Genomic DNA, 22,175 nt, shown 5'->3' on the forward strand with positions numbered 1-22,175 from the left:
TTGTGCATATTCTATAGTATTGTCCTCCCCGTGTCGCGAAAGAAAATTAATAGGAGAATGCTCGTATTTATGGTATGATTGTTACCAATGTTAAATACTTGTATTTGAAAATAGTAATTAAGCTCTGACGTAATTCTCGATGAAATTTGTGCTTTGCGAATATTGAATAGTTATTAAGGGGGTGCCCTGGTCGATTTTGACGTTTACGTATATATCTCCAAATGTCGAAGTCCACGTATATCAAACGCGAAAGAGGGCTTGACAGCCCCATTCTACACGCAATTCTCAACAAAAACACTCCGAAGCATTTTCATTTGACGCAGAAATAAAGAAATGGCATGAATTCTATGAATTTACGATTACGATTTCGTGGAATCCGTGCCATTTCTTGATTTCTGCGTCAAATGAAATTCTATTGGAGTGATTTTGATCATAATTCCGTAAAGAATTCGCGTTAAGACTTTTTAGCGATTCTAATACGTGGACTTCGATCATTGGACATATGCACGTCAACGTCGAAACTGACTAGGTCACTCCCTTACAATTAGCGCATGGCAGGAATATAATTCACGATGAAAACATTTCATACCGAATCTCCAAAAATATATTCTGATAGAAAGAATTTTATTTTTGTCCGACCTCCCATGAAGAAACGCCTTTTCGCGCGTGTGAAATTTTCGTTCGCAAACACACATTTGCCAGCGGGTGGACATTTGCGAAAGGTGAATTTTCGAAAGTATTAGGACAGCGAAAAATCGTGTACATAACTGGCGGAAGGCGATTTCATTCGTGCGATCACCATCCTCCTGAAATCGCCTTCTTCCCGCGCTTGGTAAACAACGCACTATTATGTAGTATTGAAGAATATTGTATGCAAAATAACGTCAGATCTATTTTCATTCGAATTTTGTGTTGTAGTCGCGGATGAGATATTTGTCACGAGGGCGAAACGCACGCTTTCAAGTGCTAACGCGGATACGATGATACGCAATTCTCTGTCATTCGTCAAATATGAGTCAATAACTCACTGATAAAAACGCAGGCGTATACTTTCAAATATTTTCAGGTGTTGTGCACCATTGCAAAGCATTAAAAATCCGTGAATACTCCGCCCACGCGAAGAAGACACCGCCCCCGTTGACATGCGCCCTGGCACCCCTATCTTGCTCTTTTCATTTTACTTCTCACCTGGACAATTTATTGCTATCACAACGGTTGTGGGATTTGGTAAACTTTTTAGTACACTTGTTGTCGAAGTTTCAGATATATATTTTCACTGTGGAATTTTCAAGCATAACCGAGAAAAGTAGAATTAGAAAGTGGGCTCTCGTTTTATTTGACGGCTAACAAGCGCGCGACAATTTTTAAAATGTCAGGTGAGCTCAGTGTCGGCGTGAAATATTGGTTTACTTACTTTTATGACAACTATGAATTTAATTTTCAGTAGCGTTTCCCATTTACGGGTTTGCAATTTTTTCGAAATAATCATATTCCGAGTATCGTAGTTTTAATGAGTAGGTAAAAAAAATTTGCCTGAGCTAGTTTTATCTAACCGCCAAAAGAAATTGACTGCCACGGGATTTTAAGAAATAATTTTTTAAATTAAAATAGATCAGGAAACTCCCCTTGATCTAAGTTGCAACGGGACGTCGAGATCAAGTATTCGCGGACTAATAAGATGTCCGCGAAAACTACCCTGTCCAACTTGCGGTAAACATTTTGATCGTCCATCGCTTTTGAAACGACATCTTCGCACGCATACGGGTAAGTTGAATTCAACATTGTGCTTACTAAACGCGTTAACGGGCAATTTTCGTGATGGTTTTCTGTCATTTCGTGTAGTAAATTTGACTCCGATCATTATTTGGGTGAGCCTCGATCGACAGTGTTACTGGAAAGGGTTGAACAAATCACCTGCAAAATTCAGGCAAAGGAATTATACTGTCTATTCAGGCTGACAATAATTAAGGAGGTGATACATTATAAATTTTGATTACCAATAACTTTTTTGTAACGTACGTTTTAGGGGAAAAGCCGCACGGCTGTTTAGTGTGCGGAAAAAAATTTAGCACCAGCAGTTCGTTAAATACGCATGCTAGGATTCACACCGGAGAAAGACCGCACGAGTGTCCAATCTGTGGAAAAAGATTTACCGCTTCCTCGAATTTGTACTATCATCGAATGACTCACTACAAGGTTATTATTGCATGACATGTTTGAAATGTAGATCGATAGACACATCATGATTGAATTTGAATTTTGGTCCCCTGAGAATCCAATTTTTGTGCTTTTTTCGCTTGAAATTCTCCGGTCTTTTCCGCTTTTTGTCTCCGGATTACAAGGCATCAAAAATAGTCAAAAATATTCGCCCAAGTTACATACTTTCGTTTTCAAATCAATCTGTTCTCTTGAAAACGGACCAGTTACTAACTAAACCGTTGTTTAATCGTTACAGGAAAAACCTCACAAATGCAACGAATGTGGCCGCTCGTTTCCAACGCCCGGAGATTTGAGAGCTCACGGATATTCGCACACCGGCGATTGGCCGCTAAGGTGTCCAATTTGCGCTAGAGGATTTTGTAAGCCTGCGGCACTACATCATCACGTGCAGCTTCATAGCGGTACGGATGTATAAATTATATTCTCAAATATGTACCTGTTACTGTAACATTTTTCGTTATTCGCGAAAGTAGATCGGTGATGTTTTATTTGTTTGGAATTGTCACATTTTTGTTTATGCGGCGTATCATTAGATTTATATTTTTATTTCAGGAGATCGACCTCACTATTGCAAGTTATGCAACAAAAAATTCTCAGTTACAAGCAACTTGCGAGCTCACGAGCGAACCCACTACTCAGAAACTGTGACCATAATTTCTTCCACTCGAGATAATATACGCAACGACAACGTCACGTTGATCAATAACTTAAACGACGGATCGAAAGGTGAAACAACGATACAAATTCCTACTCCAATTTTTCCGTGGAATCCTTGGCTTCCGTTACAATATTCGAAGTAAAATCTTCTACAAATAGAACAATGTTGTATTACATTTAATTAAACCATGCCGTCGTATACAATATTTAGTCCGGTTTTTCTACGTAAATGATGACGGGGTAGGTGGAAAAGGTCTCTTTATCTAAATATATATTGCAATTGTTTATTTAACTTTATTTGCTTATGGCTTAGTTATAACAGTATCGATATCGATGTTGACCGTATTTTCAATGCAATCGGTTTCCATGGTCAATGTCTTCGTATCTTTATCATCATCGTTTTCCTTGTCGTCAGCAACGTCCATCTTTTCTTCTTTCGGTTCAGTGTCCATCACCACTTCCATTTTCGTTCCGTTATCCTCGTCAATGGCTTCCTTGTCTTCTTTCACTTCAACGTCGGGAGATTTCTGTTCATCTTCGTTGGTTGATTCTTTTTTCTCTCTTTCGTCTTCCTCTGCTTTGTTTGCGGCGGATTGGGCGGCCTGCGTTTGCGACGATGTATCGCATTTCAAAATCTCACGCAATGCCATCGTCGCGTACGTGCTCGGCCTGAGAGACATCTCAACGATTAATGCCTTGTACCTGCCCTCTGGAACATATTGAAAAAACCATTAGCACAATTAACTTTCAAGCGACATAATAGTTTTTGTTGTGATATGTAAAGGTAAAACATGTGTAGAAATAAATCCTGTCACGTACCTGGGTTTTCCTTTGGTGCTGGTAGGCCTCGCATTTCGTCGATATCGCACAGAATCAGATCGTCGTATCTTTCTTGATACCGCATGATTCGCCAAGAGATATCAGATGGAATTTCCAACATCTTTCTGTATGCCCCACCCAATGTATATTTTCTGAAAAAAAAAATTAATTTTAATGATAATAAGTATATGTATATGCTGTCTTGTACCGACTATAAGTTCATGTTTTATGTGGTGAATGTGATGCATAATACTTGTATACGCGGGATCAATTGATATCCGTGTAAATTTGTAAAATGTACCTTATAACAAACTCACTGAGCTATTTTATTCCACTGTATAACCATAAGTGTTTACTACTGAAATCTATTTCGTGAATCGAAACAAGATTGAATCAGTGACGAAAAATGTGAAAAAAATGTATTACTTTGCAGCTTAAGATTAACCTCAAAGTAGTGATAAGTTGGTCAAACATTGGTATGTTTGCCTTTATTACGGTTTACTGAATTTCAGACGATTCTAAAGTTGCATAATAACGGTTTTCTTGTAAATGTAGCGTTACATTAACATTACAAGTTTCAATATCATGATTTAAAAATGAGAAATTTTAATCCGAGCAAATTAATCTTTAATGTTAATGAAGTTACCTGTTTTTTTGTCTGAGATCTGTAGTTAAACCATCCTTAGCAAGGATTTCATCAAACCATGGTTTGGCATATGTTGGGTAAGTCACTCTCCATCCAGGTTGAGGCATAACAATATCAGCCAGTGTGTAATCAGATAAATCTTCCTCAGTCAAAATTTTAACAGCTGGGAGACTACGCAGATCTTCTTTGTCTACTTCAGCTGTGTTTTTATCTTGGTTCAAGTCATTCTTGACTTCCTCCACCTTCTCTGTGTCTTTTGCAACACCCAAGTTATTCTCATTGTCAACAGCTGGAACAATTTCCATATTTACTTCATCTACTTCAATTTTCGTTGAATCCTTTGCCTCAATTTCTGGATCCTCGACTTTATTTTCCTCTTTATTTTCGACTGCTTCCCTCTTCCTCTCTCTTTCCTGCCCATTTTCTGTATCTTTTGCAGCATCCGCGTTATTCTCATTATCAATAGCTGGAGCTAATTCCATATTTACTTCATCTATTTCAATTTTCATTGCATCCTTTCCCTCAATTTGAGTATCCTCAACCTTATGTCCCTCTTTATTTTCGGCTGCTTCTTCTGGTTTGCCTACTTCGGTCAAATCGCTTTTATTAGCTCTATTTTTGTCCGTGGCAGGATTTTGCTTCTTATCATTTTCACTCTCGTCTTCGTTATGGTGATGACTAAAGTCTAATCTATCAGTCTCTTCATTAAAGTTACGATTTTCGTACACCAAATCCCCAACCACAGGTTTTGGTCCCAACTCTTTTATCCTCCTAGACACCATTAGGTTCCAGATAAAACTCTGATAGGCATGAATGTACATTAAACTTGTGTTCCTGGGAATCCAGTCTAACGCTCCTTGAGGATTTTTGTCGCCACAGACGTGAAGACCCCACAAGAGTTTGGCTTCTATTTTATCAGGCCTGCTAATTCGTTTGAATGCTGCATGAGCATCCTTAGATTTTTGATATATCTCTCTAGCTTCGACAAGATCCCTTTGCAGTTCACCAGCTCGCGGTTTTAATATGAGTTCAATTGCTTCATGCCATTTGCCTTGCAATAACGCTTTTCCAATTTCATGTGTTGGAATTGCAGCTACTGTTCCGAACCTCTGAAGACCGTAATAATTAATGAACCCATTGTCACGCAACGAAGTCATAGCTTTGTCAATTTCCTCATCAGATCCAGTAACACTTCTCAATGCAATGCTGAACCGGTTTCCACTCAACATTCCGAGTTTGAGGGGCTCGTCACAAAATTTGAAGTTACCAACGTAAGCACCTCGGACTGATTTCGCTGCTGCCAAAATGTCGAGTGGATTTATTTTTTTCAAACTAACCCATTGGGTCGTTCGGGCTCTACGATCCTTTGTTCCGGCATAGTTAAACATGTTGGATTTCAGTCTTAAATACATTCCCATTTGGTTTAACGCGTCCATTGTGTCAATGTTCACTTTGTGGAGAAGAAATTGACAATAATTTCCACCACGGCGAGCCCAATCCACGCGTTGATCTCGGCGGAACATGCGCCCTGAAAGTTATATCAAAATACTAGAATAATATTCAAATTTTTCAAAAACTATCCCAGTACACGATTTGCACAAGGAAAAGTGAATTTATTGTGAAAATACTATAAAAATTTAGACTCTTCGTAACCCACCACTTTGTTTCTGCTTGTTAACCTTGGCGACAACGATGAATTTTGTTTCCCCTTTTTCCATGGTTTGGCTAATGGTATTTGGTATTTTCTTTGCAATTGCATGAATAGCACGGCGCTCGTCTTTGTTCATAGTAGTGACGTTGATTTCCACAGACAAAACCACACTGTCAGCTTCTATCAGTGTTTCCAATTGTTTCCAAACTTCTGGAGGAATTTCCTTTTTCAGATCTTCCATATTCTCCAGTTGATCTGGTTCTGGAGGTATGGTCTGGTTTGTGAGTTTGGCTATTTCACCGTTCAAAGTTATTTCGTGTACATGGAAGTCTCCGTATCTCTCCTTTACAACACCTGAGAATCCGTTATGATTTCCGACGAATTCAGTGACGCCAATGTCCACTTCTTTCAATCGATTTCCTACCTCCATTTTCAGTCTTTTGCCATCGATGTCGAGATTTCCCTGGTTTCTTTTGTTCCCTCTTCTGTTTTGGTTGCCGCCTCGGTAGCCTATGAAAGAATAAAAATAAAATAAACTGAACGATTCAATGAAAATCCCATCTATTACCAGGTGTCACATGGATAGGGTAATAAACTAGGATGTTGCAACCTTGCTAAATTTTGTTCCTTTAAAAACTTTGACCTGATAGTGATACTTGGCGCTTTCACACCTTTGACGAAAATATGGAATTTACCTCTACCTCTACCGCGATAGCCACGGTATCCACCGCCTCCGCGATGACCCCAACCATCGCCGCCGCCGCCGTAATAACCTCCCCTGGAAAACGATCGTCCACCCCCATGGAAAAACCGATCAGTATGACCGCGATGACCGGTTTGTCCCCTGCCGTCAGAGCTGCCGGTACCGGCTTGTTTACCGTCACCGCTTCTCTGCATTCTTTTATGTACTTAATAATACTCAACTTAAACTATAGCCGCTTTAAGTATCGCTATGAGATCACATTGATATGTGAAGTAGACTGGTTTAATTTTCAAATTAGAAGAGAAAATTTTTGATAGCTGTTCGTGAACCACGTTGGCAGACTACCCTACTCTACACAAGAATCACGAGGCAGATTAACCGAATGAAATTTAGGTTATGTCCTTTCGCGCGGTCTCACGGTCGTTAAAAGAGTTGGCCTCGGCCCGTCGGACAGGCACGAATCGAAGAAACACCGGATCCGAGACAACGATTTAATTTGAATTAATGCCGCGCCTTATCTCGAAATCCCTTCAGTTAACACCTTCAGGCACCTTCACAATTGTTGGAGGTCTTTGAAGTACATATCAACATGAAGACCCACGTAATACTTGCACGTTACAAATATAATAAATTTGAATACAATTCACTGCCATACAATGTCATAATTTTAACGAAATCTTCATTATTCAAATCACTCAGTAATTCGAATACAAGGCAAAAGCAATAATCGAATAGCTGTCGCATAAGCATGACTGCAATCATTTCATATACCTTTGGATGCCTGAGGAAATTTCAATTTTGGGAATGATTAATGGTTACTCTTAAATGTTTTTTTTTCATTGCGATATATTTGTTGTTGCATGCACGGTGATGTGGTCTCGTTTTCGTAATATGTTCGTAAGTAAATTCCGCGTTCCATCCTTATCAACAAAATACGTGTACACTAGGTTGCCTTCAGCAGGGCGCATGGCAGCAATGAAGATTTTTGTTTCCACATCCACGTCAGCAATTCATGAATCTCGTGGAGTGGCTAGTAATTTAATCCAATAGATCACTTAGGACAATTAGACGCATTTACATAGGCTAATTGGTGATTGCAGAAGGACTATAACGCTCTATCTACCGCTGCTTAGAATGAGAATATTGGCGTTTGCCTTAACGTCGATAAAGTATATTTCTGAGCTTATTAATATGTCCGAATTATTTGAAAAAGCTCTGCATGTATTCTGAAAACATCAAGTTTTGCAACGTTTTTTCCAAGTAGTCTGCAAATGTGATCCTCCAGTTTTTTCAAACACGTGTTCCAAAAAATGCACAAGCGCCAAATACATTTCAGAGTTTGTTAAGAAAAATTGCACTGGTATTGAGTTTACGCGATGTAAACGCAGCATGTACCCTGTACGAAGACCATATAGTAAACTCTAAAGTCAAGTACCAAAACAAATTACAAGTAGGGAGCATCACTCGGGTGCTCTTGGTAAGTGGGAGGAGGTAACATCATCTGAGGTGCTACATATTCAGCAGTCAGTTCGCTAACCGCAGGTTTCCGAGCAACGTAAATTTCGGAAGTAGCTGAAGCATTAGAAAAGCACTTCCGAGGAATACTGAAAAATTCTATTTCCATTTGTTGTTGTTTAATGCGAGAAAATTGTATTGAACAAGAGGTCCAGATGCAAATATTGCGTTACATCGACTAAATAATATACGGAATATTTGTGAGGTATAAAGTAAATATTGTAATAAAAGACATATCAGTGATGACATGAAGTGGACATTACATATCGAAATACTTTTCCTGTACGTTGTAACTTGCCAAGAGTATGGAATTCAGGTATGTATACAATTTCATAGAGTGTATCATAAATAAGCTTTGGTACGTATATATCGGATCCGATGTACACTTTCCGAACGATATCGTTTCAACGGCATAATCACTGCATAATGAACCGAGCATCTAATATTCGTAGGTTCTTTGAACTTTCGTAGTTATGCCGCAAGAAGTGTCAAAATTCTTCACCGGTTCCCGTTTTTTCGGTCTCGGGTGCATTTCAATGACTTGTAAAGAATTAGATAACTCAAAAGAGGTCATTGATCATCATCTAACGTAATGACGCAAATGTGGTCTACTATACAGAACTTTAAGTATATAAATATGAGACATCTCTTGCGCCAGTGAAATCAAGTGGTTTCGCTTACGCGGGTGATTTCGGCGAATAAAGCGCGTTGGTTCATACGTAGATCTGAACTACGGTATATATTAGGCATCAGCAAAAGCATCATAAAATTTTCCTACCCTTCGAATTGTACCAGAATCATCGTTTTCAATGACAAAAATGACTTATATGCAATGGCGGCAAAGCACGGGGAGGGGCGAGGATTGGGTCAAGTTAAGCAACAAGGAGGCTTCGGTCCGATACAGGTATAACTTACGAATCAGATATAATCTTGTGAACATTATTTCCAATTATGACGATAGATATAGGTATATAATATAAGTAGAGGAAGTTTGGCAATAGGTGTCGATAACATCGCGTAACAATAAATATCCGGAGCGTATGTATGCTTTATGCATACGTATAGCTGCAACTGTCCGGAAACGAAGAATCGGTTCTTTTTTTTTAAAAGGAATCGGTGTAACATGTACTGCGTAGAAAATATTATATTTACAGATTGATGCAATTTTGTGAGCACATAGGATATGGGTTGCATAAAACTGACTGGCCAAGTTACGCGATAGATATTCACTGTCAATGGCGTGCTCCGGTGTGTGACACAGTTTCATTGCACATAACCGAAGCCGAAACACGTGCTTATAGCCTTGAGGTTTCACACGAATGGTGTGAAGAAAGTATCGACTAAAGCCAACGCTACGAATAAGCTTAATAGTACAAATGATAGTGCTTACAGTCAACTGCACAATAATAAATAAAATATATTGTATGGCTCAATTACCCTGTGTATTTAATTCGAGTGTTTACTGTGTGTGTGGCCTTTACACAGCGGATGTTATATACAAGTAAAATTCATTGCCCGGATTTCGCTTTCAGGTATAATAGCCGCGTTCCGAAAGATAGGTGATATTGTTATTCAGGACTCTCCACTAAAAATGGATTAAAGCAGGGTGAACGAGTTTCTTGCATCTTGTCGTCTACGTTTATCAAAGCCAAGACATCCTGGTCGTTGGCATTTCTTTTTGCATTTTCATTTGACACGTGGCATCGGGAAAAGAAAAGGTCGAACAACGAATAAGAGAAAATGAAGGAACGACGGACCATTTCTTGCGACCCGTGTCACTCCACGTTCTAGTAAGCACGTCTCAAGCAGAAGCTAGGCAACATGTAGCCACGTATCATCTCGGTATAACACAATGTATCCACCGTCTCGCACATCATCTGCGCTAAAAAATTGGAATCGAAGCGAAGGTCACAGAGTTCGTCGGCTCTACTTCTATTATTTTCCTCTAATATGTATGCTGGTGACAAAAAGCAAAAGTTACTCGCGTAGCGAACTCGACACAGAAGTTGTTAAAAATAGTGGAAATGGTTCGTTGAATAGGCGAACGAGCGGGCGAGCAAACCTGTCTCTCTGTCCTCTCGAAATCATTAAATCGTATCTCCTATCACAACTTCTATTGTACGGCTTGATGTTTTCATTGTTAAAATGACCTTTGCACAAAAGTGTGTTTGGGTAGAAGACCGATTTACATATTCGGCAATTTCAACAAGGGTTTAATCTGTGTGGACGGGCACAGGTACGTGTGTATGTAACGATTGATGTCATAGAATCACTATTCGTTTTGTACTGCGTCGACTATAATCTTACTTTCATTCGCAAGACAATCGCGAAGCCCGTCAACCCTTTTTTCGCGTTTAGGCAATTCAAATTGGTTTTCAGATTCATTACAAATCCAAAAATTATCCACTTCCGGCACGATGCTAATAGTCACGGTTGAGTTCTCACCGGCCGCACCTCGATTAAACGTAAACAGATACTTTCCCTTGTTCGAAAAATTTCATTCTCTCTCTTCGTGCACGAGATAGAGACTAGAGAACTACAATGCATTACCTGGGTGATAGTGTAATAGACAACAAATAATAATAATAACAATAATAATAATAATAACAATAATAATAATATTCCCAAGGTATATGCTCTGTACGTATTTGTCAGAAAATTTTACCGACGTGAAAGACTCGCAGATTGCCGGAAGTGGATTGACGATCACTGTCGTGTATTCACTACGTCTTGCTAGACTCCTTCCGGTTGTTTTCAACGCCACGGATTTCTGCAGGTAATCAACGAAATCAATGGCCGCGGTTCGCAAAGTCTCGAGGCCGAGGACGTCTATCTTCTGCCCGTAACGAAACGATTTTATCACAACACCTTGACACTCCAACTCTTGTCGAAGCATCCGTTTGTGATCGTTGAAACAGAGTATAATATCCCAAGAAATCGGTTTTCCTTACTTGCTACCAATACAATGTTGTCAATTTAATTCTAGATTGTGAACGTGTTGCAGCGAAGAAATTCAGTGATTTTTCTATTGGATGGGACATGATGTGAATTGATAACGTAGAGAGGATAGATATTTCGTTAACACATATAAGGTTCTCATACGCATATTCTCCTGGCAATTTCGATAATTTTTATCCTACCAATGCGTGAAGAGTTGAGTCAGAGTGCAATTGAATAACATAATTCTGGCATCAAGTCATAGAATCATACCTTGAACCTCCCATAGACTAATTGTGAAAGTTATGAACACAGACAATACGGTATGTTCATTACGAAGATTCGTTTGCATAATATAGTAAATTCATCGAGCATCATCATGCAGAAGTTAATTAACTTGAAGCAGTAATTGGAGGAGAAAAAAAAGAAATTGAATAAAATCGAAACTGTACTGAAATACCCACGTAACACTGGAATTTAAATAAGAATTTGAAAGCAGCTTTGTATAACAACGGGAAGATGCGGAGAGGTGTATTATAGTTTGTAATATATTCGCTTTTGCGTATTGTTGGACCTTCCGACAACTAGACCAGATGATTAACAGATTGAAGAAAGATTGCCTGCTCCGATTACCAGCTATCTTACATCTGCAGAATCACTGGAACCTACCAGAAGCCTGCACGTCCCAACGCCATCCGGATGCAAAACAGTGTTCATCCACCGTGTCGAGATTACGATGTCTTCTGCCGGCCTGTCAAGAATGGAAGATTCATGTTTTTACGTTTCGAATACCCGTTGCCTCAGTTTTTTCACGATGAAATGCCCAAACCAAGTTATACTGCTCGCGTGAACCGTTTGTAGATACGTTTTTCCTAGACAAAATGCGGTCATTTCTTGTCGCCTTCATTTTAAATTTTGGTTGTTCATCGGTTCCAAGCCGTGGCAAGTCAACAATCCGAGACTGACAAAATCAGTTGTCAATAATTATATGTATTCTGGCTGAAACAATGCGCTCGGGAATCGTACACAGGTCTGTTGAATTCGGTGCTGAAACGAAAACAAAGTCGTCCTACTTTTTTTGAGAAGTAATACATGCTACTTTGGCCGATAAGTAGAGCGATAAAACGAGACGTCGGCATAACCCTGAGGTGTTATTTTTCCATTTTCCTTTTGCACCACATGTCATTTTCCGTTGTTCTTTCGGCTCCATGAATGCACCTAAGCGCATAGACCGTGAAATGGTGTTTTAATCGAGGTGCAATGCCCCTTCGAATACCGTAAAATGCCGTTACGCTATAAGAATGCACCTTATACTTTGCGGAACCAAACGGAGCGTCGCGTGTCGCCGTGGCACTGCAACAGACACATATAACTAATTCTGAGTATATTGTATAAATATTATGCTCTTCTTCACATAAGACCTGTCCCTGCAGGCTTACACTCTCACAAAACTTAAACTTTACGGAGAAAATGAAAGACAGATTTCATTCAAAACTGCAGGAAAAGAGGGACGCGTTACATTGGCAGAAAAAAATATAGTTAATATGGGTATTTTTTACCAAAAACTTCGACGTATCCCTCTTTTCCTGCATTTTGAGTACAATCTGCTCTTTCTCTTCTCTCCGTGAATTCCAAAACGAGCGACATGTTGATGTCTATGTAGGCATCTGCATTTGGCAATAAATCGGTGTTTTTTACCGTCAGGACTAAATTTTCGTTAATGATTATTTTGATTCTTACAGGTGACGAATAATAATATCAAGCAATTTCTATCTCGCACGGAATGGGAGTTACTCGTTGGACCTGGCTCAGGTAAATAGTAAAGATATAATATTATATGAGCGATATTATGCTGCAGTCGATCATTATGGTTCAATTGATTGTTGCCGGTTAATCGATAAATATTTACCTGTTATGCTTATTTCATCTACAGTAGCACATGACTTAATTTTTTTTTTTTTAATCTATTTGCAGACGCAGTTTGTTCAGTTAGAACAATTCATTCAATTCAAAAAAATCATTTACCAATATTTACAGAACGATTTCACTGTGTAGATCTGATTTCGGAACCGCAATAGAATCTATGGCATTGCAGTGTCAAACCTTTTCTTATAGACATTACTAAAATATTTTTTTTTCTGTGCATTATAGAACCAACTAAATTTTTCTGTTGTCCGAAAGTAACGTTTGATCGGACGTATAATAACCATAAAACTTCGTTGCCAGGACCAAATTTTTGTTATTTACAACAAAAAATTGTTCTCGGTGATAAAGGACAGTGAATTTCGCTACGTAATTCTGGTCTCTCAAAGTTACGTGCGAATCTCATTATAATTTTGTGTAGTTTTGGTTAGAAATAAAGCATTGTCACATGTTATTTGTCAAGATAAAGCATCTCTTGCCAAAGATGCAACACGTTGATTGTGATATCGTTATAACACGAACAAAGATGCATTCTTTTCTCAGGCATCGTTAACGAGTAAAATCCATCATACGTGTACGGATAAACATCGCGGCAACAATTGTTGCGAATTACCATATCCCATTTCATATTTTCATGCGGTGTAGCAGAAATAATGAAACATCGTACACGCAGCACACGTGTACATAGAAGTATGTAGTATAAAAATATGCGTCTCGTAATAACGAACTTTCGTTATGCGCTAGATTAAGATCTCTTTCGTGGACTCCACGCTGTTTTCTCTGGATGCAATTTCTATGCACATTATACTTATTATCGTCATAATGTTATGCACTTTGCACTCAGTCGTCTCCGAATTGCCTGTTGATGTTTCACACGGATTAAGCAATTTCTGATTGCCTAGATGTGGAATGATGAAACTGATTTATACATAATCTCTTCCAAGTTTCTGCTCAGTTCAAATTATGCCTGAACATACACGGATGAGTGTAATATCTTGCCACACGTTTTTCAGAAGCTGACTTCGAGATAATTCATCCAGTTCTGTATAAACCAGCATCGTCATCCAAATATGAACATACCATATCGATTAATGCTCTTGGACAAAGCTGGCTTTCTGAACTAATTCCCAGCAATTCCATCATTGCGACGGAGTTCGCGTTGCTGAGGAGAAGCGAAAACGGAACGGAAGATGTCACCGACGAGCACAGAGACGAATTTGACTGCCTTTATTACGGAAATGAGATCGCCGTATCAACTTGTGACGGCATTGTACGATAAAATAATTACCCATACATACGAATTCAGTATTATTTATACGGTTTGTGAGATATCCATAAGTGAAAGTATTGCAGATTGTGATTCTATCTGTCAGAAACTAATACCTCTACTTGAATGACTTGCAATGATGACGACTCCCTTTCATTGGTTAGAACGAATGACGTAATAATAATTACTTATTTTCAGAGGGGTGTCATATCAGGAAACGGGTCGGAGTATTTCACAATACATCCATTACCGAAGAGATTGCAAAATCACAGTTCAGACACCCAAGCGCATATGATATCAAGACGAGTACTTATGAATTACGACAGATTAGGCACTGGATGGGATGAAATGAAAACGGAAATGATTTCTGATCTAGCGCCGAATAGAAACAGCGTTGAGACTTCAGCGGAAGTTGGTACAAAATATCGAGAGGAATATTTAATCAATGACGATTCGAACGACGGTATCGAAGCATCGGGTAAATTCCAGGAGATAATGGTCCAGCGGGATCCCTGGAATGAAAAATCTGTTCTACGCTCCAAGAGGGGCATTTCCGAACTCCGGCGAACGGACAGAGGAACCGGAAGCAGTCCGGTATTTGTTGAAACTGCTGTATTTGTCGACAGAGATTTATATCACCACATGGCTAGGAATTACCCTCAAAACACGGAGCGGGAGCTCGTCAGATTTGTACTGGCAATGATAAATGCTGTGAGTAAAAGCATTGGACTTGGACTCACTCCATTCATCGAGCTATGTCGGCATGCTTAAAACACTTTTCTTTGCAATTTCAGGTGCAGCTTCTATATCACGATCCATCCTTGGGACAAATTGTGAATTTTGTTTTGAAGCGATTAGAAATATTACATGTTGAGCCGGCAGGACTCAACAGGCCTCACGATATCGATAAGTACTTGAGTAGCTTTTGCCAGTGGCAAGGACGAGAGAATCCCGGGACTGATCAGGATACCAGGCATTGGGACCACGCTTTGATGTTGACTGGCCTTGATTTGTACGTCGTTAATAAACGTGGGAAAGTTAGTTCTCAAGTCGTTGGTAAGTGACTGTACCTCGCGAAAAATGATTAAACCCGTGATTTCATAACAAACGGTTAAAGTTATATGCATTAAATGCAAATTATGTTTGCCTTACTGTACATTTTACCAGGTTTAGCCCCAGTTGCTGGAATGTGCACAAAGACTAGTAGCTGCACTGTAAACGAAGGAAGACATTTCGAAAGCGTGTACGTGGTCGCTCATGAAATAGGGCACAAGTAAGATAAGACACATTGGAAATACGCAAACAATCTTAGTTACACAGAAATGTATAAAATAAGTCTCGAGTGAAAATTTTATAGCCTGGGAATGAGACACGACGGTTCTACATCCGACAATCAATGTGATCCGACTAGCTATATAATGAGCCCCACGCTAGGCTCTGGTAAAATTACTTGGTCTCCTTGTAGCCGAAGTTATCTCCAGCGGTTTCTACAGTAAGCTTTTTCAAACTTACCGGTGTAACATACGTGCAGAACTGATCACATTTTAGAGCAATATTACGATTTAATTTCATCCAGGACGAGCCAATCCAGATGTCTATTAGACCATGGTAGTAGTGGAGGTCAATTGGATCACAGCGCTGAGGGTGCTTTGCCTGGAGAAAGGTTTGATTCGAATCAACAATGTATTTTGAAATATGGATTTGGCAGTAGACATTCGACTCAGCAATCCCTCGACGATATATGCAGGGACATGCATTGCGAACGTGATCGATACACCTGGACATCGCATCCTGCTTTGGAAGGAACCTTCTGTGGTAACAACAAGGTATAATCGTATAGGCTGCAACACTCGCACAACAACATGCTTTTCCCAGTATCCATGCAAGACATTCGATGAATAATTCAGAAGCAATGATAACATATTGTTTTAGTGGTGCCGCGGTGGTCGGTGCATTGATAAGAACGGACTGTCTACGTATGGAAGTAGCACCGAAAAAATATCTGACCTCTGGAGTGCATGGCACGTATCGGAATGTGCTTCAGGATGTCTTTATGATGAACACGGTAACTTAGACGGTGGAAGTATTGGCATCAGAGTGATAACGCGTAGTTGTAACACTCTAAGGTATTCCGCGAAGTGTATATACAGTAGTTATAGAGAGACGTTATTTTATAGTTGTCATAAAATTTTTTGCTTATTTTTAAAAACAGCTACTCTACTTTACGGTGGTTGATATCTTACAGTTCACTTGGTGAAGAAAACAAATGTGTTGGTCCTCGGAAACGTTACGTGGCTTGTAGAGCTGGTCAATGCTTGAAAGTTCCATCTACAACCATTAACGAATTTGCGGATCAAATTTGCACGCGAGCCAGAGAAGTGGATATGGATTTGTTGGGTACTGGGCTCCAAAGGATATCGTCAAATGGCAAGTTTTATGTTCATTTCCACGAATTGTACGAAGCGATTATTGACTATTCCAAGAAATATTTGAGCACACGATTAACGTCTTGAAAATAATCATACTTTTCATAATAGCAGGATATAAATAGTGTTCGTTCCCTTTTACAGTCGAAGAAGCTTGCACTGTGTGGTGTCCGACAAATAAAGGGGGATTTAAAACACGGGGATGGACGTTTCCCGACGGGACGACATGTCAAACGAGGAAGTACCAATTCCATAAAACATCCTATTGCATTACTGGCCGGTGCGAGGTACTTGATAATAATTAATCAAGTATTGCAAAACTTTATGCGGATCAATTATTTTAAACACCTATATTGCTGCGTTTCAGGAATTTCTGTGCTCTGGTTCTGAAAATTATCAATTTTTGGATTTACCAGAAAGATGCCACTCCTTGAATACGAATCACATTGACAGAAACGACGATGTAGATCTACTATCTAAAAACTTGAATATTGATAGATCCGATAATTGGATGAGCGCAAGTGGATGTCACTTCAATTGTGTTGCACCAGGAATTGGTATAAGATTGGTGAATAGATTGAGAAGGAAAACCAATGAAACAAGTATTCAGCTATGTGATCCTGACTCGAATGTAAGTTATTCCTTCTAGCTGTACTTGTTCTAACGTACGTGTTTTTAATTTTACTTCTGTGCTAATTAACACGAACATCTACCGTTCAGAGCTGTGGGCGCCTTAGAAGTCCTTATCAGTTCGCAACGTCGATATGTAGCAAGTACAAGGAAAGAGTCAGACGATTGTCTGGATTAGGGATGCAGATTTCACCGTCGATTGGTAAATTTTCAATTAAATCCAAATCGCATATAGCGCATGCTGTAAAGACCACATGGATAATTAAATTTCACGAAGATCTCTGAAATATAACATTATGGAACTAACGATAGGACTCATCGAAGGAAATATTGATTTACAGAAGATCCGGATCGGCCGTGCCGCGTCGCTTGCCAAGATGATACCGTTTCGCACAGATTTTACTTAGTGAATGGAGAAAATGGTTGGTTCCCGTTCGGAACCGCTTGTAGTAAAGGAAATGGAAAATCGTTTTGTGTAACAGGAAAGTGCTTAGAATTTGGTAAAGACGATACTCCACTATATGAAAGTATACTTTCGTTACCTTTATTGTCACGCTACAAACGTATGACTAATCGAAGATTGAGTTTAGGACCGGGTCAAAACGATTACACACTTAGCTGGAATAAATCCGTGAAAGGAGCGTCGAGAGGCAGATACCGGCGGAACTTAAAGTACGACAAAACCGTGATAATATCGAAATTGAAACAAAAAGATATAGACAGTATTGTTTTGCAATTAAATTTCTCAGGTCAATTCGACTATCAACAATATCGTCCGCCGTTTCAAATAGACCTCAACAATCCTATACACATTCCGATGGATCAATTTGATTACAGGATGCATAACTCAGCCTGATTGTGAAAAGTTGTGCAAAAATATTGTATTATTTATTTGAATAAACTAACTTAGAGTTTCACGTAAATTCCTTGACCCTTATTTTATTAAAGTATCGAATCACGCGTATTAGCCGATTTGTTACGGGCAGTTTAAGTTAATGGATTTTTATTGACGATAGATTGCTTAGACCAGGGGTAAAATTGTTAATAATATGGTAGTGATTTCTAGCTTATCTATTTATTATTATATTGAACTCTGTTATATTTGAATCATGTCTATAATCCTGATTGCGAAATACGTTTAGATGTTATGTGGTTGCATAAATGTCACACACCTAAGATACATAATTTGGTAGTTAACCTTCGTATCTTACTCAATAATGGATAATAATTGCGCTTATATACATGTCGATTTCGTCAATGCGGCCATGACCGGTTTTGGTTCCTGAAAAATACAAAATCTGTTTTTTGCCAGGTGACATTACATGACATCAGATTTGCACTGGACTCAATTTAATTAATTCATTCATTACCATTCGGCGCCAATCGAGTAACTAAATTGATTCGCAATATGACGAGTTAATTGACCCGTTCAAACACCGCTATACTAATACCATTGAATAAAGTTACTTAATCCTAATACTTAGAACATCGGTATTGTAGCATTCAGAACTATTTGAAATCACCGGATTTATGGAGATCTTACAAGAATTAACTGTCTTTTCAATATTCAATATTCAGTACACACACTGAAAAATTTGAAACGTGTCAATGATACCAGTGCAATGAAAGTGCCCATATATCGTTTAATTATCGTTTAATACATCATCCGAGAATCAAAAACAGAGGTAATTGAAACCTTGTGTTTAGAAGGCCGCACACCCGTCTTCGTGACGTGAAAGTTCCCAAAGTACCTTATCAGAAGCTATGCAACTAATTAATGGCCACTTCATTACGCAAATGCATTCCGTTGGGAGGGTTTGTTTTCTTTCCAGGCGAGATGCACTTTTCAAATTTCCATTTTTACAGTTTGATTAATCTTGTTGGAGTCTTTCACTACAGCTCCATTTGGGAGAGTATAAAATTTTTCGCAATTCATATTGAAATCGTTATTGTATATCAATTATTATGAATCTCTTTGTTTAATCTACATCGATTTTTAGTCAGCTGCTTAACCAAATATTATTAAAAATACCTACACTGAGAGAAATTTTTAGTTCCAGTTACCGCTCAGTCGTTAACTATTTTCATTTTTTACCAAAGTCGAAAAATATAGTTCTAAACACAAAGTGAAAATTAGATTTATAGCTGTTACCGGAAAGTCTAGTATCTGTTACTATTCTTTCTCATTACGATCACTGTTACTATACTTTCCTCTAACTGTCGCGAAAATTTAATGCTTGTGCAATAATAAATTGACGTTAGAGCCTTATTTAACTAAAAAAGTAGAGTAAACCGAACAAACCGATTTTGCGTTGCAATAACCAAAAAAGGATCGACAGTAGCGCAAAATGGTTACGTGTACCTAGTTTTTCGTAATTCCAAAAATATTCAAACAGTTTTTTTAACAATGCCTGTTTTACTGAATTTTTCTAGTTACTATAACAAACGAGATTTTTCTCAGTGTAGTATCTGCACTGACAATAACAAAATATAAAGACAAGATTTCCCCCGCCAACGGACCTTTGTATTTATATCAGCTTGCGTGAATTAGCCACAGTCTCCCTTCCACATGTAAAATCAAGACATACAATTTGTTTTAATAAAAAAGATAAATTCACATAGTGCATACTCAATTGTATAATTTACAATGGATTCACCTATAAATAGTAAATAAGGAATACGATTGATTCGGGATTGCAGAAATGGTTCTTACTGCTGGTTTCAGTGTCATAGAGTAGAATCTTTTTTCACACAGGCTTTCGTTACTTCTCACCATTCACTGATAATAAATTTAGTTAGTTAATATTGTTCGGAATGTAATTAATTTCAAGCGAGAGAAAATAATTTCGTCGATTTGACTGCAACTGTATAAAATATGCGTAAATATTGTAAATTAGTATAGTATCTATTGGTAATATGTTTACGCGATGGCCGAAAAACGGAATGAAATGAACTCGCAAGGTCACAACGTTTCGAGATTTCTATTCGGTACTGCGGATTTTTGACTAGATCCGCAATCTTTGCCAAGCGTAGGTTTTATGGTGAAAGAAGACTATAGTTTGTCCGTAGTCACACGGACGATTTCAAAATTTTGTAGAGTGGGGGCCCAAGTTTCGGACTATAAATTTTACAACTCCACGACACCATCTTAGCAGTGAATGATATAAAAGCATACACGCTTCTTTGACTTAGAACAGTCACCACTGTGACAGTCCAAGATTCAGTTATCAGCTAACTGTTACTAAAACAACATTGCCATGGAAGGTTTTATGGTAAGCGTGTTAACAATACTTACTATTCAGTGTTTGAATCCGTGACGTGCGGATTATTCGGAAAAATTACAATTTATTTCAATTTCACTGTTAAATAATCAAATCTACTGTAATTGTGTGCTTCTTCAATTAAATTTGGAAACTCGGGATTTACTTTCGATCGTATGCAATAAGTTATCCGCTAATTACATCAATGAACTGCGTTAGAGTCGCGAATGAAATAAAAAAAAAAAAAATAGTAATTTTTTAAGTTGAGGACAAATTTTAACGCCGTATTAATTATTTTCATTATTTATTTACATTTTCAGCGTGCCTTGTTCATGCTGATATTGGTTGCGGTAGCAATCGCAACTCCAATCGATGACACGGACGTTTCAAACCCAGGATACCTCGATGATAGTCCAGCGCAGAATAAGCAAGCGCTCCTGAAACTGCTTTTGCTGAAAAAACTGCTGCTGGGTTGATTAAGTGAAACATTATATCCTAATATTGTAAATAATATGTATAATATTAAGTTAAATTATCATTACAGCCAAAGTATCACCTCATATAGGACGTATATATATACTTACATAAAAGACATTCGAGTATGAAATAACAAATTCAAAATCTGAAAACCGATTGGATTTAAAATGGATTGACACGCGCTGAAATAGGCTTGAGGACAATTAATTATGCAGAAATATGCGTGTCTTTTAATCCAGAATTTACCAATAATGAATTTGATCAATTCATATTTCTTTAATGGTAAGCTAATTGAGAGGAATAATACAGAGAATAAATATTCCGTCTAGCCATATCTACTGCCATAACAGAAAGATAGATAATTTTGCAATAAAAGATTTATAGCTGCCAAAAATCAAAGAAAATCACATGCTACACAATTATTTGTAATATTATTACTACTTCGGAAAATGATGAAATAAATAAAGATCATAGCAATTAATTCTGCTTTGTTACAAAACTCTGTCCACGAATACTGCGAATATTGGTTTCGTCATTCTGATTTTTTGACAAAAGAAAAAACGACGGTGTCAGTCTTGCTTTCTTTTTTAGGTGTTTTAGACCTTGAATACATCCAGGTCAATGTCCTGAATAACATGGAATCAAATAGCGAAGACATAGTTAATATTACGCAACAAGCAAATGGGCAGGGTTCAGCACGAAATTTGATGAAATTGGAATTTATTTCTATCGATATTTAGGACAGCGCGGAGTGTAGCACTGTACACACTTGTTCGTAACGGAACGACCAGACAGTGAGTCAGAAAATGAATTTGATCGGTAAAAATACGATTGGGATAAGCGTGCTCGGGTAATATATACGCATGATGTGAATAAAGTTTTCCTGTTTATTTTCCCCGAGTATAAAATGGAATAGTAAATTTTAAGAATCCTATTTATAGGTTGTATAACTTAGCTATTATTCGAAATAAGTTGAAGGCATTTCGAGCAACTGTATAATAGGTATTTTTATTACATTATTTATAGTTATAAATTTGTGTAATC

At 38.2% G+C, this 22,175-nt stretch overlaps 3 protein-coding genes across 6 annotated transcripts; 2 read left to right on the forward strand and 1 right to left on the reverse strand.

The window, feature by feature from the left end:
• The first annotated feature begins 1,283 nt into the window (after positions 1-1,283).
• Positions 1,284-3,020, forward strand: LOC124310273 (zinc finger protein 239-like). The gene is made up of 5 exons (XM_046774085.1): positions 1,284-1,376; positions 1,612-1,764; positions 2,027-2,196; positions 2,456-2,621; positions 2,773-3,020. Exons 1-5 carry the CDS (start codon positions 1,370-1,372, stop codon positions 3,018-3,020), a joined length of 744 nt encoding a protein of 247 aa, XP_046630041.1. The 5' UTR covers positions 1,284-1,369.
• A 127-nt stretch (positions 3,021-3,147) lies between these two features.
• LOC124300495 (pseudouridylate synthase 7 homolog) lies at positions 3,148-7,288 on the reverse strand. The gene is made up of 5 exons (XM_046754680.1): positions 6,689-7,288; positions 6,000-6,503; positions 4,343-5,870; positions 3,697-3,848; positions 3,148-3,586 (listed from the first exon to the last, which is right to left on the reverse strand). Exons 1-5 carry the CDS (start codon positions 6,888-6,890, stop codon positions 3,180-3,182), a joined length of 2,793 nt encoding a protein of 930 aa, XP_046610636.1. The 5' UTR covers positions 6,891-7,288; the 3' UTR covers positions 3,148-3,179.
• Positions 7,289-8,159: 871 nt separating this feature from the next.
• LOC124300480 (A disintegrin and metalloproteinase with thrombospondin motifs adt-1-like) lies at positions 8,160-21,530 on the forward strand. Of its 4 annotated transcripts, none has more exons than XM_046754666.1 (15): positions 8,160-8,527; positions 12,891-12,960; positions 14,085-14,341; positions 14,537-15,049; positions 15,133-15,394; positions 15,506-15,611; positions 15,696-15,830; positions 15,915-16,164; positions 16,271-16,464; positions 16,584-16,765; positions 16,909-17,051; positions 17,132-17,395; positions 17,485-17,596; positions 17,736-17,816; positions 20,975-21,530. In XM_046754666.1, the coding sequence occupies exons 1-15, from the start codon at positions 8,459-8,461 to the stop codon at positions 21,028-21,030; spliced, it is 2,694 nt and encodes an 897-aa protein (XP_046610622.1). In that variant the 5' UTR covers positions 8,160-8,458; the 3' UTR covers positions 21,031-21,530. The 4 variants fall into 4 exon arrangements, with proteins under 4 accessions (XP_046610622.1, XP_046610613.1, XP_046610595.1 ...); XM_046754657.1 differs by lacking the exon at positions 20,975-21,530 and having other exon boundaries at positions 8,162-8,527; positions 14,537-14,749; positions 14,828-15,049; positions 17,736-19,506; XM_046754639.1 differs by lacking the exon at positions 20,975-21,530 and having other exon boundaries at positions 8,162-8,527; positions 17,736-19,506.
• The last annotated feature ends 645 nt before the right edge of the window (positions 21,531-22,175 follow it).

This window comes from Neodiprion virginianus, chromosome 1, assembly GCF_021901495.1.
Source record: "Neodiprion virginianus isolate iyNeoVirg1 chromosome 1, iyNeoVirg1.1, whole genome shotgun sequence".
Taxonomy (NCBI): domain Eukaryota; kingdom Metazoa; phylum Arthropoda; class Insecta; order Hymenoptera; family Diprionidae; genus Neodiprion; species Neodiprion virginianus.

What these genes read in the sequence shown, in the direction of transcription:
- LOC124310273 (XM_046774085.1), top strand. An exon ending in ACATCTTCGCACGCATACGG is followed by an intron (nt 1,765 to 2,026) that starts GTAAGTTGAATT and finishes CGTACGTTTTAG; the next exon opens with GGGAAAAGCCGCACGGCTGT. An exon ending in ATCGAATGACTCACTACAAG is followed by an intron (nt 2,197 to 2,455) that starts GTTATTATTGCA and finishes TAATCGTTACAG; the next exon opens with GAAAAACCTCACAAATGCAA.
- LOC124300495 (XM_046754680.1), bottom strand. Translation starts at nt 6,890, where the DNA reads ATGCAGAGAAGCGGTGACGGTAAACAAGCCGGTACCGGCAGCTCTGAC. An exon ending in TAACAAGCAGAAACAAAGTG is followed by an intron (nt 5,871 to 5,999) that starts GTGGGTTACGAA and finishes TATAACTTTCAG; the next exon opens with GGCGCATGTTCCGCCGAGAT. An exon ending in AGCACCAAAGGAAAACCCAG is followed by an intron (nt 3,587 to 3,696) that starts GTACGTGACAGG and finishes AATATGTTCCAG; the next exon opens with AGGGCAGGTACAAGGCATTA.
- LOC124300480 (XM_046754639.1), top strand. Translation starts at nt 8,459, where the DNA reads ATGAAGTGGACATTACATATCGAAATACTTTTCCTGTACGTTGTAACT. An exon ending in ACTCGTTGGACCTGGCTCAG is followed by an intron (nt 12,961 to 14,084) that starts GTAAATAGTAAA and finishes CACGTTTTTCAG; the next exon opens with AAGCTGACTTCGAGATAATT. An exon ending in TATCTCCAGCGGTTTCTACA is followed by an intron (nt 15,831 to 15,914) that starts GTAAGCTTTTTC and finishes AATTTCATCCAG; the next exon opens with GACGAGCCAATCCAGATGTC.